Below are 15,450 nucleotides of genomic sequence, written 5' to 3'. Positions count from 1 at the left end.
AGTTAATAAAGCAAAGCTGTAAAAAAACCCCCCCCCCAAAAAAAAAAAAAAACAAAAACAACAACAACAAAAAAACAACAACAACAACAAAAAAAAACCTAAAGAAACCCCAACCAAAAACAACAACAAAAAAAGCAGGCCAGTTAGGCAAACCCTCCCTTTTCCTACTAATTAAGCCAGAGTGGGAGACCAGCTTTATTTTCAGGTCCGCTCTAGACATGCTGTTGAATTTCATGTGTCTGGGATGTTGAAGGGCAGGTCAATGACTTGGCCTTGAGACTAGAAACAATTATAGTGCACTTCAGTTCTCCAGATCAGGTATTTTGGTTGTCTTGCAATGCCAGACAAGAAAATGGTTGTTATAGGAACATTTGTCTGTGTTCAAAAGCTGAAACAGTATAGTTCTTTAGCTTAATAGTCAAGGATCTGTATGTACCATTATTAAAATAACAGTTAAGGTCACTCATGGTGTACTAGAATCATCACATTCTCCACCACACCATTTGTGAATTTCTCTCATTTATATTATTTTCTGCCAGACTTTTTTTTTTTCTCATGCTTTTTCAATTACTACTCTCAGTTCTTAATTTTCAAATCTTTTTCCATACCAAGCAACAAGCAGCAAGCACATTAAAGCTGCTAGCTATCTTTGTTTAGGTTTAGTTTACAATTTATACCAGCGAATAAAAATAAATCGAAAACCACTGCCAAGAATACAGTTTGTTAGTGCAGTGTGGCCATCCTGAGACAAGGTTTTGGCATATGCAAACTATTTTCTTACTTAACATTCCTGTAAACTGTCACATAGTAAAGTGGCTTTTAGAGTCTGCGACAGTCCTTGCAGCACAGCTTTGAGTGCTTGGATGGCAACTGTGAAAGAAAAACTGGAGAAAGCTGCAGAGCAGTGAGGCTAAGTGGTTGCTTAATGTCAGGGCTATGAGTGAGAACAATGCAGATGTGCATGGCACAACTGTGACCATCAAACGATTTTATGTAACCCAATTCACCGTGTTGGCTAAATCCTTGTTTTAGGTGTCTTTGTGTCACATGCTGTTGCATGGAATAAGTGCTCTCAGAGGTTCACACTCAGTTATCTCCTGATGCTGTTAGTTAAAATGTGCCTGGTAGATAACGTTGTTTCACCTAATTTCATATTGTATTTCAGGAGAATCTAGGGCTAAAAGAAACCTCTTCTACAGGTAACAGTATGTTATACAACCTATTACAGGAGTCTTTATATGTACGAAAGTTTCAGGTTTTATTCTATTTCTGAACAAGTTCAAACAAATAAGGTAAAAATTGCATCTGTTCATCTTTCCAGAGACTCTTAGCAAAAATTACCAAAAGGATTTGCATCATTCATCCACAGAGCTTGCATGTTGCTGCCAGCTGCATCATCCAAAATAAACAGAATCACTTTATTGTAGCTGACAGCTGTAATGCCCTTATTATTTCATATTTTTCACAGGAGAGACACATATCTTCATTACCTAATTATTATTCTGAGTGCGATCAGTAACATCACCTTCCTGTAAAGTCAGAAATAAAATGATGAAAACCAGCAATACTGTTGTATCTCCTTAGGTGACATGTCTTTTTTGATGGTGACAGAACTTTTACGTCGATAGATTTAAATATCAGTGTGGCCAAAAAATGCATTAAATGAACCTGGTAAGATCAGCTAATTATAACAACAGAAACTGATGGAGTATTCTGCTTTATTCTCTTCAGCTGCAGGGTTTGGTATAATAGAAGAGAAGAGCTCATTGTAGAAAAAGTTCACATAGGAAAGATTGTTCAGTGCTGGCATGTCTGTTAAAGTGGTCATCTAGTGTGCCGGTGGGCTTTGGAAGTGAATTCCTTGATTGCCTCCGCATCCTACGCTCACATTGCTTCTGCCTGCAGAGGGATTTTGATGGGCACGAGCTGGGTTCGTTCCTGAGGATGTCAGACTAGAAGCTGTACTCAAGTTGGAGACCATAATGGTTACTTAAGGGTCTGAACCAACGGCTGGTCGTGTGCTCACCTTCGGATTGGAAGGGGAGGGAAATGATTAAATCTGAAACAATATCCACAGACTTCATATAGTGCAGATATAGAAGCCTGAGTGCTGCATGCTTTAGAAATACTGATCTGCTCACGTTGTGCCAGGCTATTTTCTAATTTAGGCATAGCCAATGCTGACTGCTTCACATGGCGCATTTTCATATATGTTTTGCAATCTGGAATATAGCTTGAAAGCAGAAAATATTCCTTCATTTTCAGTGTGTGTTCTGAAACGATGGAGGTGAATGTGTGTATATTTTTTTATAAATGTATATATGCTTGTATATGTATATTTAAGCGTTTTTATGGGATGCACTTGGTACTTAAAGGATTTTTCAAAAATTTTAAAAGTGAATTATAAATTTTGCATGTTCCGTATTTTGAATGCGTAACTTCAGATATTAAATGATGCCTATTTCTTCAATAGTGTTGACATGTCTTGTGAAAAATGTGACCGAGTAAGGTTTTTAAGAGTGAATATATAAAAAATAGAAGTAACCAAAGATTGATGAATACTTTTCAGACTGTAATGAGAACATGTTTAGAATTCGTATCATTTTAAGGTATTTCATTCTGGTGAAGATAGGACATGAAATGTAATTGGAGTTTTGAAAACTGTTAATGATGAATTTTTAATTGCTCAGCTTTCAAATTTGGATTTACATAGGATAGGAAAAGATGAATTCACCAGTGCTGAGATTAATAATTGCCTAGCAACCAGTGCCTGAATATATCCAATATAGGACAAACAAAGGGAAAACAAAATACATTCATTTCCATATATATAAAGTATGAAGCTAAATATATGTGTGTGTATTTATACACCTAGACACTCTGGTGCTTCCAAATTGCTAACCTCAAAAGCTGCGGAGCATAAAAAAGAGAAATGGAAATGTAGAACTGAGATGTAAAGTGTACATGAAAATAGGGGATATTTATTTAAAAGTGGTAATTCCACAATAAATATTTGTTGGGTTTTTTTAAACCATCTTTCTTCACTGATGAAGTAGAAACTGGAAAGATAACTGTCAAGACCAGTAAGAATATGTGTAGCTGAATGCTCTCAGTCCATGAAAAGAGGAGGAAGGAAGATGTTGCCTGTCTTGAGAAGGTCATAAACACACTTATGACTGTTTATTTTAAAGGGCACTCTTTGGACTGTACTGCTGATTTGACTGTGCATGGATTTTCTCTCCGTGGTAATAAGGGGATGGACAAGAGGGAAGCTGCTGTGTGTCTGAGTTGTCTGCTGATCAGGGGGTTGAAGCATTTCCAGAGCCTTGGGGAACATAAATATCTTGAAGAAAGATTTAGGAAGAGCAAATAATTTAAAGATCATGTGTAGGTTGTCAAATAGGAAATGTAGATCCCCATATTGATCACTTGGTGGTCGTGGATATAGAAATGGAGCCTGCTAGCAGTTAGTGGAGGAGCCTGCAGGAGCCCAGCTGATTTTTGACCAGTGAAACTGTATCTGGAGATTTGCAAAACATGGTAATTTCTAGCAAGAAATGTGAAGATTCTATTAACTGAGAATTATCAATTGAGTGTACTACTAATAATCTTCTGATCAGCTTTAAAAACAAAGGTCATGTGACTGGAAATGATAATATAGTCCCATCATGACTTGGTATCTCTCTGAAAGTTTTAATTGAACAAAACAACTTAATGGAGGGACACTTTAGCCTAAAGGCCTTGTACAGAAAGTCCGAATTTAATCTCTTATTCTTTCCCTTTCCATAAAGCTCTCTCACCCCATAGATCTGAACAGAAACAGAAATGCAGGTTGATCCATGTAAGTGTTAGAGAGTTAGGAATACCTGTGTAAACGTGGTTGACATTGAATGACAGCTGAAATCAAATGAGTACATACAAGGAGTGCCTAGGTAATTTTTGCCAGCTTTGTTGAGCCTGCAGAGAGAAAAAATGTTGTGGAAGGTCATGTTGATAGGGATTAGGGCATCTTCATTACAGGCATTTATGAGCTGCTTGTGCAGGAAGCATCACTGCTGTTGGCTGAGGTTGGTGCTAGGGATGGTGAGCCACTGGTACAGCTGATCAGTTTGGGGGAATATATCTCTTTTCCTCTGGCGAAACAGCATCTCAGCTGATGACAGCTTTCCCCAAATCCTCACGGTGGTGTGTGCATGAAAATCTTCCAGAAGTTGTAAAAATATTCAGCAGTGCATTATGTAATGATATTCCTCCTTTAATCACTTTTGATCTACTTTTTACTAATAAAGATTTGAAATGACAGGAATAGTTCATATTTTTCCCTGAAGAGCCAGTTGGCATAGAAATGAACTCTCCCCAACCTATGAAAAAAAAAGAGTTTACTTTTTAAGCTGTTTTCTGTTTCTACTTGTATTTCATATTGTCAGACATCAGATGCTTAAAAAATCTGCAAAATTCAGCAGGCTGAAGTACAGAGACCTATTGCTCTTTCACATTCAAATGAATAGAGTATCTCATACTGTAGACCTCTAGAAAGGGAAGAGATTATACTTTTTTAAGGCAGAAGGGGATTTATTATGATAGAAATTAATCTCTGCAGACATTACTTTAGGGCTCTATTCTAACCCTGAAAGTAGGGACACACTTTTACAGTATTGTACTATTAGACTACAGCCAAAGCTTCAGTCAGCACTTCATCTTCACCCAGGATTAATATTTCAGTCCAGTCCCAGAGCGGTATTCAAACGAGAATTCTCTGCTTAGAATAATCTGATTTTCTTTTTGTAATACCATCTCAGCTTTTCAGAAATCAGCTGGTGCATCCCCTCAGATTACACGACTGGAAAAAAGTTAAATTCGAATAAATGTTTGTGCCTAGTTTGTACAAGTGTGTTGCAGTTCTCCACAACTACAAGCTTGCTTAAGTGCATACAGTCTCTTGATCTCAGAGGCTTTCAGGAGAAGCAGCAACTACCTCAATTTTCATGAGACCTGTGATAAAATCGTGAGTTAATTATTCTGAGATTTATGTTCTCCTGTAAGTTTCCCCATCCAATTTGTATGTGGACATTCAGCGTTGATATCAGTTTACTTATTTTCTAACACTATTTAAACAGTCTGCCATGAATATTCTAGTTGGAAAGTAAGCTGAATCTTCTACCTGTTTAGTAAGCAAATCAGCCTAGAGAACAAGCAGAAAGTGGTAGAAGAACTGCTGCTATCTAGAAACTAACTTCCCTTTCAAATAATAAGGCATACAAGTTAATTATTCAACTGTCTTTTTACCTTAGGAAAAATAAATTGGCTGCCTTACCATTAAATCTGAAAAAAAAAAAAAAAAAAAAACAAAAAAAAAAAAAAACAAACCAACAGTTACAAATTTCTTAGAAGAACTGCAGAGCTCATCTGTTTCCATGTTCACATTTTGCATCTCTGCACAGGTGTGTCTTCAATATGATTTATGGTTCTGCTTCTCAGTAGTGGTTCAGCTGTGGAGAAATAGATTTGAACTTGGACACTGTACAGATGACTCTGTAAATCAGAAAACTATTAAAGCTCTTTTTCTGAAAACTGACTTTAATGTGAAACTACTACTGGTAGCAAGTACTTTCTCAGTCTTCTTCTGAAGTTTAGTTGCTCATCTGGGCTTCAGAACTGAGACTCTTTTTTACTATCTCTAGACCAAATTTCTACTGACTGGCTAATTTCTGGGCTGTTTATTCTTTGGTGCCACCTGGAGATTTCCTCTTTCTATCAAGTTTTATTCTCATGAAAAGGAATACCTATTCATTTTATTTCTTTAGAAAGAGCTTTTACAATAAGCCTTATTTCACATAGCAATATAGGGAATTCACTACAAATACAGCTGATGTTTTAGGTAGGAATGATGGTCCATCTCTTCCCATCAATGGTGAAACCAAATGATTGAGCTACGGAACACCCGTTGTATAGCACTCCAGTAAGGAGTATTGTACCTCCCTAACAACTTGTGGGTAGCACCCTGAACTCATATGTCATTACGTTTGCAACTGTTTACCCATAGATTTCATCATGACTTTTGGTTCAATAGGTGTCAGAATCTCCTTGGACTCCCACAGTATCAGCAAGTTTACCTCAGTATCAGCTTCTGTAAATTTCACTACATCAGTATGTAATACATAATAAATGTGTTCATATTCATATTTAATGCACTATATATAAAAGAATAAATAGGTTTGAATTTTCACATGTTCACTTCTATTTCACAGAATATGCTCTATTCTTAAACTATAGTAAATGTGCCCAAACGCCCAAATCATCTTCTATCACTTCTTTCCTTCCAGTTTTGAAAACTTGTGAATCCACATGGTTTTCTGAAGACCCATTTCTCTGTCATCATTATATTGTCTCAAGCAGATGTTTCTTACAGTAACCCTTCTGCCAGAAATTCTAGGTGTTATAGCTGAGGGAAGTTGTATTCATTTCAGGCTAATGATTTTGTGCATAGGGACTGAAATGCTTCTCCCATGCCTAATTCAGGATACTGTACCTTACCTTTTGCAGGTATTCCTATCCCAGGATCTATAGTGTTAAAGAGTAAGTAATTTTAAGATGGAGTAAATATTTTTTTTTTTTTAATTTTATTTTCATTGACAGATGTTAGTGAAATGCAGACTGATTTGCAATAGTAATGGTAGCTGTCTGGTGTGTGTGCTTATACAACAGAGAGTGCTTTACGACGCAGTGCCTGAAGGCGGTTGTGGATGGTGCTTTTCTGTTTGCACAGTGCATCTCCTTTAGCCTTCATATCACAAAAATTGTTTTCATAAACTCTGTGAATTTCTGTTCCTGACAAGGATTGATAGGCTAACTGTTACCATCATGGTGTGCTGCATTATTTATACACAGCAGTTGAGTTCCTTTTTTCAGGTTGTCCTTTGCTGTCAGGCAAAGTATTGCACTCAGTCAAGAATCGCGTAACATTTTGTGGGGTTTTATAGGATCAAAAAGTATGCTATATAAAAGTCTAAAGTTTGACAAAGAGCGGATTTACAATTTCTACCCTCCTCCCCACCATTACCTCCTTGTGGAAAGAAGTAATAGTTGTACATTCAGTACTTTGTTGAAAAGGATGTGGTTTAAGAGTGGTTTTGTGAAGGTATGTCATGGAGCATGGTGGACTTAAAGAACAGTTCCTCTCCAAGTGCTTCTAATAAAAGAGATCAAGGTTCAGTGATTGAGTTATACACCATGGACAAAAGCTGTCAGGGGCTTTAAAAAAAGCCCAATTCTTGCTAGAGAGCAAATAGCTCACCTTTTGAGTTTTGCTATATATCTTTTTCTGAGTTTGACAAATTAGGGAAGGTTCTTAATCGATATTCTAATTTTTAGTATGTTAAATTTTACTCTTTTTGTCTTGCATTTTTTTTATTCTTAAACAACCGTATTTTCCAAAGAGGGGATGGACATTTCACTCAAGGATTTCTTTCATTTAAGAATGTTCTGAAGAAATTAAAGATGTGAGGAAAAATAAGAATTAAATATTCCCCAAATTTAGTATTCTCTAATCATGTAAATGGTTTGTTTGCTCCTCAGTACAGTATGATCTGAAACGATGTGAATTACATTTCTACCTTAACTCTTCCATGCATGATATTGTGCAAGAAGGAGGAAATATGTATGTGCATATGTATATATTTCATATATATAAAATAAGCTACATGTATAATATTACTTCAAAGCAAGGGTCCCCTAAAAGAGGTAAATGCAGAGTGGTCATGAGTTCTGGCAGTTTGGGGGTGGGGGGAGAATGTCAGCGTATCCTTTACTGATTCTGTCTCACAGATCCTTACAACAAATCTCAATCACTTGATGGTATTTTACTGTCTGATATTTTCCCAAAGATGAAGTTAAAGGCAGAAATAGTTGTAGTACATATTTTATATACAGTCTTGAGACATCCTTTAATGCTTGAGTAACCACATAATGAAAAGTGCAGGGTTAGTCAGACATAGTAAAGAAAAGCATGAATTACTGTTTTTATTTGACACTTGCATTCTTAACGGACCACTTTCAGAATATTTTATAAAAGTACAATATTAATTGTCTTTTGGTGTTGTTTTTTTGGTTTTTTTTTTTTTTAAATAATGGACTTCCTCTTAGAGTGTTTGTTTAATTTACAGAAATGTGTCAAATAGTACAGGCTCTCACACAAACACGTATTACCTATCAGCATGGAAAGTCAGCAGCACAGAGCACAGTTCTGTAAGAGTTACTGTAGAGGATATAATTATTCCTTTGGGTTTATCTTACTCTTCCACTCACCATGACTCTTAAGGTTTAATTCTAACACTACTGTTGTGTTAAAAGTTGTGCCGTAGGCAACATAGTACTTTAATGGTAACAAACGCCTTAACCAGTTGTGTTAAGACAAAGTGCATCCATATGAGCTTTTCTTAATGAGAACAGAGCCTTTAAAATTAAATTCTGTTCATCAAACTCAGTAGAATGTATAACAAATTAGATTTCAATTTTTCAACATGAATGGCCTGTCAAGAGGCACAAAATGTAAATCGAGGGGAATATTGTTGATTCAAAGGTGCTATTTATTTTGTTCTGCGCAATTTCACAGACACTTAAATCACAAATAAAGGTGCTCATATTTTAAGTGAATTTTACTAATTAAGTGTGCTGATTTGCACAGCCTGGTATCTAGTCTTAAGTAGAACTGTTGCATGCTTGTGTCTGTGCAGTTACTCTTTTTTTTTTTTGCATCGTATTTGACATCATACTATGGTTTTATTTTAACCATTGTTGTTCAAAGTATAGATTTTCCTGTTTTAGCACTCTTTGACATTCCATGAATGAGACAGAGTCACTAATTTTTCGTTGGAGCTTTTTGTCTTTTTTGTTGTTTTTGTTTGTTTGTTTGTTTGTTGTTTCCCCCCCTGCATTTTCTTTAGAGATGTGCTGTACTCAATTTATTTCTTTGATGTGATATAATGACAATTAAAATTTTATGCCAGTGACCGACAGTAGAATTTGGGTTAAGGTAGTGGGTCAAAAGAGACTTAGTGCAGCTATTTCCTCAACATGGAAATAAATTTCTGTTGTTAGAGGACACCATCTGCTTTATGAGTCCCAAATTGTAGGCTGGGTTGGTCACTTCAGACTGAAAAAGCCAACACAGATTTTCATACAAATGAAAACTACACAGGTAGGTATGCTCACTTTGGTCATAGGAGGAGATTTCAGTTTCTGGAAATAAAATGGAAAACTGGGGATGTGTTCTGCTGGTCAGTCAATATAAACTTCCAAAAGGAAACAGTATTTTGTCTTTTTACTTTCTTTTTCTTCCTTGTATTGCGTAATTGAAACCAGAATACCAAATGAGGAAAGACATAGTAAAAATGTGCCCTCTCATTTTAATCAGAATATTTATACAGATTTGCATAATAAATGTTCCTGCTCCAGGTGCTATTTAATTTATTAATTTAATTAAAGCTATGGGAATACATTTGTCAGAGCATTCAGTTAATAGCAGTTCTTTCACAACCAAATGCTGAAGCCCTGTGAAATAAAAACCAGCAGACTTTGCTACCTCAGTAATGGAGCAAGCACTGGAAATTAGAAGTCTTGACCTATTTAGATACAGTTAGAAAGACAGATACTGTCTAGTCATTAGATAGATAATGTCTTACGTCATTGAGTCTTTTCAGTTAGATGTTCTCTGTCACCTGGACAATATTCAAGACAAAACAATATGAAGTATGTAGACACATGACAGTTCTCTGTCATGAAGCAGCTTAAAGCTGACAGAATAAAATAAAATTAAAATTAAACCAACAAACTAACCCACAACTAGTTTTTTGCAGCTGATGCACAGAATTCATTAAGGCAGTTTTGTACATCGGGTAAATTTCTTAAGTGATTGTTAGGCTTGAATTCTCACTCCAGTCACTAATCTGTCGTCTGTCTGCCAGAAAGGTGATAAAAAATTTTCAGTTCCCTTACCACCACTGTAGTCCAAAATGTATTACAATGTCAGTACTACTGACATAAACAAGCTATTTCTATAGATCTGTACAAGTAAAGGGTAAAAGGCTGGCAACTTTTTATTTTTAAAAAGCATTCAAAATAATGTACTTGGTTGTTAATAAACATCTATCTTTAGATGTTGCTTTAAGTTGCATTTGAAAAAAAAAAAACAAAAAAACAAAACTACTGCACAAATTGTTAGTATTTCTAAAAAGAGTACTAGAAAGTAGAGAGTACACATCTGTCTTATGAAGCTTGAGATAGAATACATCTAAATATACATTTAATTATATGAGAAAAAAATATTAAGTTGAAGCCGACCAATCTTTAGGACTGCTTCCAGTATACCCCGTTGGGGACAGTATGCAGTCTTATATTTTCATATATTTGTAGAAGTGTGACAGGGTGGAATTCTTCAGGGTGTTAAAACTGAGGAGTTGCAAGAAATGAAGAGACACTATGTTGTCACTTTTACATTTCCTGATGGCCGTTTCAAATAATACTAGATAGGAAATCACAATAATGTGTTGTAAACTCTGGTAATACTGGAGACACGTTCAAGTTCTGACCATATGAAGCAGCCCTGTGGAGTATCGTTCAGATATTACATATTACAGATGTTGATCACCTCGACACTGATTGATGGAATGGAGTGTCTTCACTGAAAATGAATTGAAGGATAAGCAAAATCTGCTTGCTTAGCATTATTTAGGCAGGTGTGCCAGTGCTTGCCCCGTGTCCCAGGGAGCTTTGAAGCTGGTTCATAGCACAGCATCGTTTTGAAGCGAACTGATTTGTTCTGATTCTGCAATCAAAATGAATTATGAGAGAATTTCACAAAGTTCCTTGGGAACTTGGAGGGGCCTGTCGAGGAGCAATGAGGGACTGTGACTCCTCAAGTCCTTTAGCCACCACTCCTGCCGTGGAGTTGGGTCACAAGTCCTAGTGAAAGCCTCTCTGGGAACACAGAAGGAACATAGAACAGCTCTGGTCATAGGGCTCCATATCAAAAATCATTGACAGGGCTAAAACTTAGCGTTAGAATTAAGTTGCTGAAAAGGCTTTGATGCCTTTAGTCTGTACTGTCAGATTGTATGTTTGATCTTCATGTGACTGACATAAAGCCAACGTAGAAGCACTCTGCTGGTCCGAATGCCATGCTTTCGTGTTTAGCAGAAATACAGCTGTGTGCCAATGCCTGTTCTGGTCCAAATCTGTGCTGCTGAGTGATTTAAGAGTGCATAACTCTGGTGCACATGATGATGTAACCACAGCCACAGTTCTTTTCTACAAAGCAGGTGATAAGCCAATAGCCTGAATGGAAACCACCATTCAGCTTTATGTTGAAGGGAACCAGGACAGGTAAAATCCTGGGTAAATTCATTTACAAGTGTATATCCTGAATTACTTCAAATGAGAGAAAGCAAAAATAATTTTTTCCGTTAAATTTTATTGTCTTTTGCAAGTGAAGAAGATCACTGCTATACTTGGAACTTCTGCATAACTTTTGAGAGAGTTTTATACAGGAATCTTTTTTTTTTTTTTTTTTTTCCCCTTTAACCCTCAGGGGACGTGTGTGACTCCAACCCATGCAGAAATGGTGGCATCTGTCTCTCGGGGCTGAGTGATGACTTCTACTCATGTGAATGTCCTGAAGGCTTCACAGACCCCAATTGCTCAAGTGTTGTGGAGGTTGGTAAGTGCAAACTTTAAATGCTGGAATAGTTGTCTGAGTATCCCGTTAGTCTGTGGCTGGCATACCAGCGATGATGTCCAGGGCATTTTGTGTAGTGCTGTAGTCATTGCACTGTTCATGACTGATTTCTTAACCTTATCTGTGCCTCATAGAAATCTACACTGCAATTAACAGACAGTTAAAACAGTCTCTGACAAGTGTATCTCCAGAATGTAATCACTCAGAAAAATTCAGTGCTCTTCTTCACAAAGAGAAAGGATGATAGTTGTGATTTTAAGTGACCAACATTTCTCAAAGATCAATGCAATTAGGTATTTCTATATATCATTTTGCTGATCAATGACCAAAGCTTAGTTTCTGATAGTTTTATGCCTAGGTCCAGAGTAAAGAGTAATTACTTAAACAAGTGAATTTACAGAAAAATCATAGGAGAAACCCGAGTAATACATAGTAATCACTTGCTTGATTTTCAGAACAATTACCCAGCTGAAGGTTGTAATTAATCATTATATGAGTGCATAGAGTGCAAATCAAATGTGCTGAAATTTTGTGACATGAGTTTGACTTGGAGTAAACATAAATATGAGTGGTAGCTCAAAAATATCCACCAGGTCAGGCCTCCGTCTGAAGAAAAATCAAGGAGAAAATAAAAGGGCAATGGAAAAGATGGCAGACAGCTAGTGGTGTCACAGGCCATCCCATCAATTCTGATGGAGCAGAAAAGCTGCAAATTCACCAAGTTCTTATATTGTCCAAAAAAAGGTATAAAAGTACATAGGGTAGAGCAAAACAATAAATTGTTTAAATAGGTACATTTTCTACCTATCTGTTCCATGGAGTTGTGGGAGTTAGGATAGGAAGGTAAAAGAAACAGAAAAGCACTGGCTTACAGAAGACATGGCAGTGTCTCTCACATCGTCAGTATTAGGAAAATACGTGAACGTGGAGGTTCTGTGGCAGTACATTTGATTTGAAGGTTTTACATGTCTCGCCTGCATTTCTTATGATGACAGCCAAAGGGTTTGAAAGCAGTACGGCCCTTCAGGTGGTTCATATTGTGCGTCCGTGTGTGCAACTCGTCAGCCTGGGTTACTCTAACATGGTTCAGTCTGCGACAGCTGAGTGCTGCTCACCTGTTCTCCTTCTGCCAGCTGTGCTGTAGGACACCAGCCTTGGGCACAAAGGCAACACCAACAGCCTTCTACAGATGTCTCCTTGAAACTGTCACAGCTACACTCAGCACCTCCCCAACACCGCAACCATCCTAGATCTGCGTGGTTTACATTTTTTTAATAAATAAAAAAAGGCTACTCCAGCACAACCTGAATCCACTGTTCTGGGGATTAAGTATATTCCTCTCCATCATGAGATAAGGCAAGCAGAATTTAGTCCAAGAACCCAGGGTTGTTTGGTTTTGGTTTTGGTTCCTGTTTTTCTCTTCTGAAAATGATGCTACCATTGCTCTGGGAGTGAATTCTAAGTCTCCACAATGTGATTTTAGGGGAATTAGGATTGAATTTGATTTCCCTGAAAATAAGCTTTTTTGCAGACAAGTGAGGGAGTGACAAACTTTGGTCAGACACCAACTGCATTTTTTTTCTGACTGTAAAATGTCATAGTAGCTGGTTATTACCTAACATCTGAGTTGTACAGGGAACTGATTGTTCCCTTGGTGCAGCCACAGAAGAAGCTGGAGGACACTGCCTCAGAATCCTGTTTTCCATCCCTTTCCCTACCTTTTTTATGCACGCTTGAAGGGTCTGAATTTAATCTACAGCTGTATATTATGCTACCCTAAAATGGCCTTGACATGGATTTACTGCAGGAAACTTTTGGATTTGTCATATGTTTGGCTGGCAGGAAATTACGTTGCACATAACTGGGAGGATGCAGATCATGAATGAATCCGAGATAAGAGCTTATTGTGATAATTGCCACTGTAATTTACAGTTAAATATGATCAGGGCTTTAAAAAAGACACATATACTTAACTAAATTCTTCAAACACTTCAACAAAACCTGAGTTTAGTAAACAGAGTAAAACATAAGCAAGTAGAGAGCTGGAGAATATGTGGTAATCACAGCGCCTATGCTGGCAGACTGGCACATTTTTAGTTTGCAGTCCAGAGGAGTATCTGCTGGACAACACTGGTTGAGTAGAGGACTTATTAATACTGCTACAGTAGCTAAATACAATGTTAATTTAGTTTGTGTTTGTCCTGTATGATTATGCTACATGTATGGATTCAGAGACAAGCTGTTACTTTTTGAAAACTTTAAAAGTAGTTTTCAAAATATTCTTTTACTTTTTAGTAAAGACCATCTGAGGCTTATTCAGCATTATATTCCCCTACTTAGAGTGATACAAACCACTGAAAAAAAAAATGGCATTTCAAGATAATATTTGATTTTTCCTGTGAAAATAGTGATGAATAGCGTAATTAGACTCCATTAATTCAAGCACTGGAGTGTTTCAACTAAAATAATCACTTGAAAGGTGGGTCTGTGAGGAGCCTAGGAGTGCAAGACCCCATGTGATCACTTCTCTCAAGAGTGTTTATTAGCAGATGTAAGATTGAAGAAGGAATGCTAAAAAAAGGTTACTTCTCTTTGGCTTTTTAATGAGTTATTGCCCAAAAGCTATTTCTCTTAATCCTTAGTATCTCAAAAAGGCTTCTTAACAATTTCCTGTGTAGCTGAAAACACTAAGTTGGTTGAAAATTAGGCATTTAAGATGTCAGCAGGCACAGAGTAAGAAGAAAAGAGAAGGGTGGGGGAAAAAAACCAACACAGTGAAGAGCCTAAGTCAGTCTGTCTCCCCTTGAAAGGGCTGTACAGTAAATTTAAAAAACATCTGAGTGTTCTGTGTGGCCCTCTCATTAGATGCTCCACTATTAGACTTCATTCAGACCTGGTGACATGATACTGTCGATCTCTGGAAACTAGCTGGAAAATCAACAAATTTTCAAGGAACGTACCTCAGACAGGAGGATTTCACTGTTAAAGGTAATAGGGATTTTACTTAATCATGCATTAAAGTGGGTAAATTTTAAAAAAAATGCCTTACAGATAGGAAGTTACAAATTCATGTAAAGGAAAAAAGATAGATGTATAAATGTAAATAAATGTAGGAAGATTAAATATTTAAGCAGAAGTCTTACCTAAGTTGACAACAAATTCAAGAGGGTTTGGGAGCTGCATGAATAGTTGAAGGACTTAAGAATGTAACTCCCATTACTATTTTAATATGAATAAGATGTAAAATATGTTCACAGCATCTTATTTCAGTCTAGGAAGATTCATTACTGCTGTTTTTTTCTAAATTTACTCATGGAAAATCCTGACTGCTGTCATACATTTCCACTGTTTTCTGATCCTGTAAATTTGAGTGTATCTAACCAAAAATTTTGTACAATGTTTGTAATAGTAATTTATACATTTAAAATCAGTAATCTTATTCTCATTTTTTTCTTTCTCTAATAGTAATCCTGCCCTATTTCCTGTTTCCTTACACTAAACACTATACATAGTAATGATTAAAGAATTGCAATTAGGCGACAGATGTATAATAATCACCCTGTTTGTCACCCAGGCAATTTCAGTGCTCTGTGTATTCTAACAGATTCTAAACATCGGATAAACTGGCAGAGAATAAGGTAGAGGCAAGAAGGAAAAAGTATATTGTGGTTCTTTTCAGGACAGAACATCCTCCAGTGAGGTATAAAAGGATTTAGCTA

At 36.7% G+C, this 15,450-nt stretch overlaps 1 protein-coding gene across 2 annotated transcripts in view; it reads left to right on the top strand.

Moving 5' to 3' along the window:
• The window catches only part of EDIL3 (EGF like repeats and discoidin domains 3), a 202,650-nt gene that overhangs the window by 4,592 nt on the left and 182,608 nt on the right, over nucleotides 1–15,450 (top strand). For both annotated transcript variants that reach the window (XM_026866612.1, XM_026866611.1), the window contains exon 2: nucleotides 11,585–11,713. In XM_026866612.1, coding sequence (XP_026722413.1) covers nucleotides 11,585–11,713 — 129 coding nt within the window. The remainder of the gene's footprint in view (nucleotides 1–11,584; nucleotides 11,714–15,450) is intronic.

The sequence above is a fragment of the Athene cunicularia genome (assembly GCF_003259725.1).
Source record: "Athene cunicularia isolate RWA chromosome Z unlocalized genomic scaffold, athCun1 chrZ_part3, whole genome shotgun sequence".
In the NCBI taxonomy this organism is placed as follows: Eukaryota; Metazoa; Chordata; class Aves; order Strigiformes; family Strigidae; genus Athene; species Athene cunicularia.
Note: the sequence above shows the minus strand (reverse complement) of the source record. Positions and strands in the feature narration are given on the sequence as shown.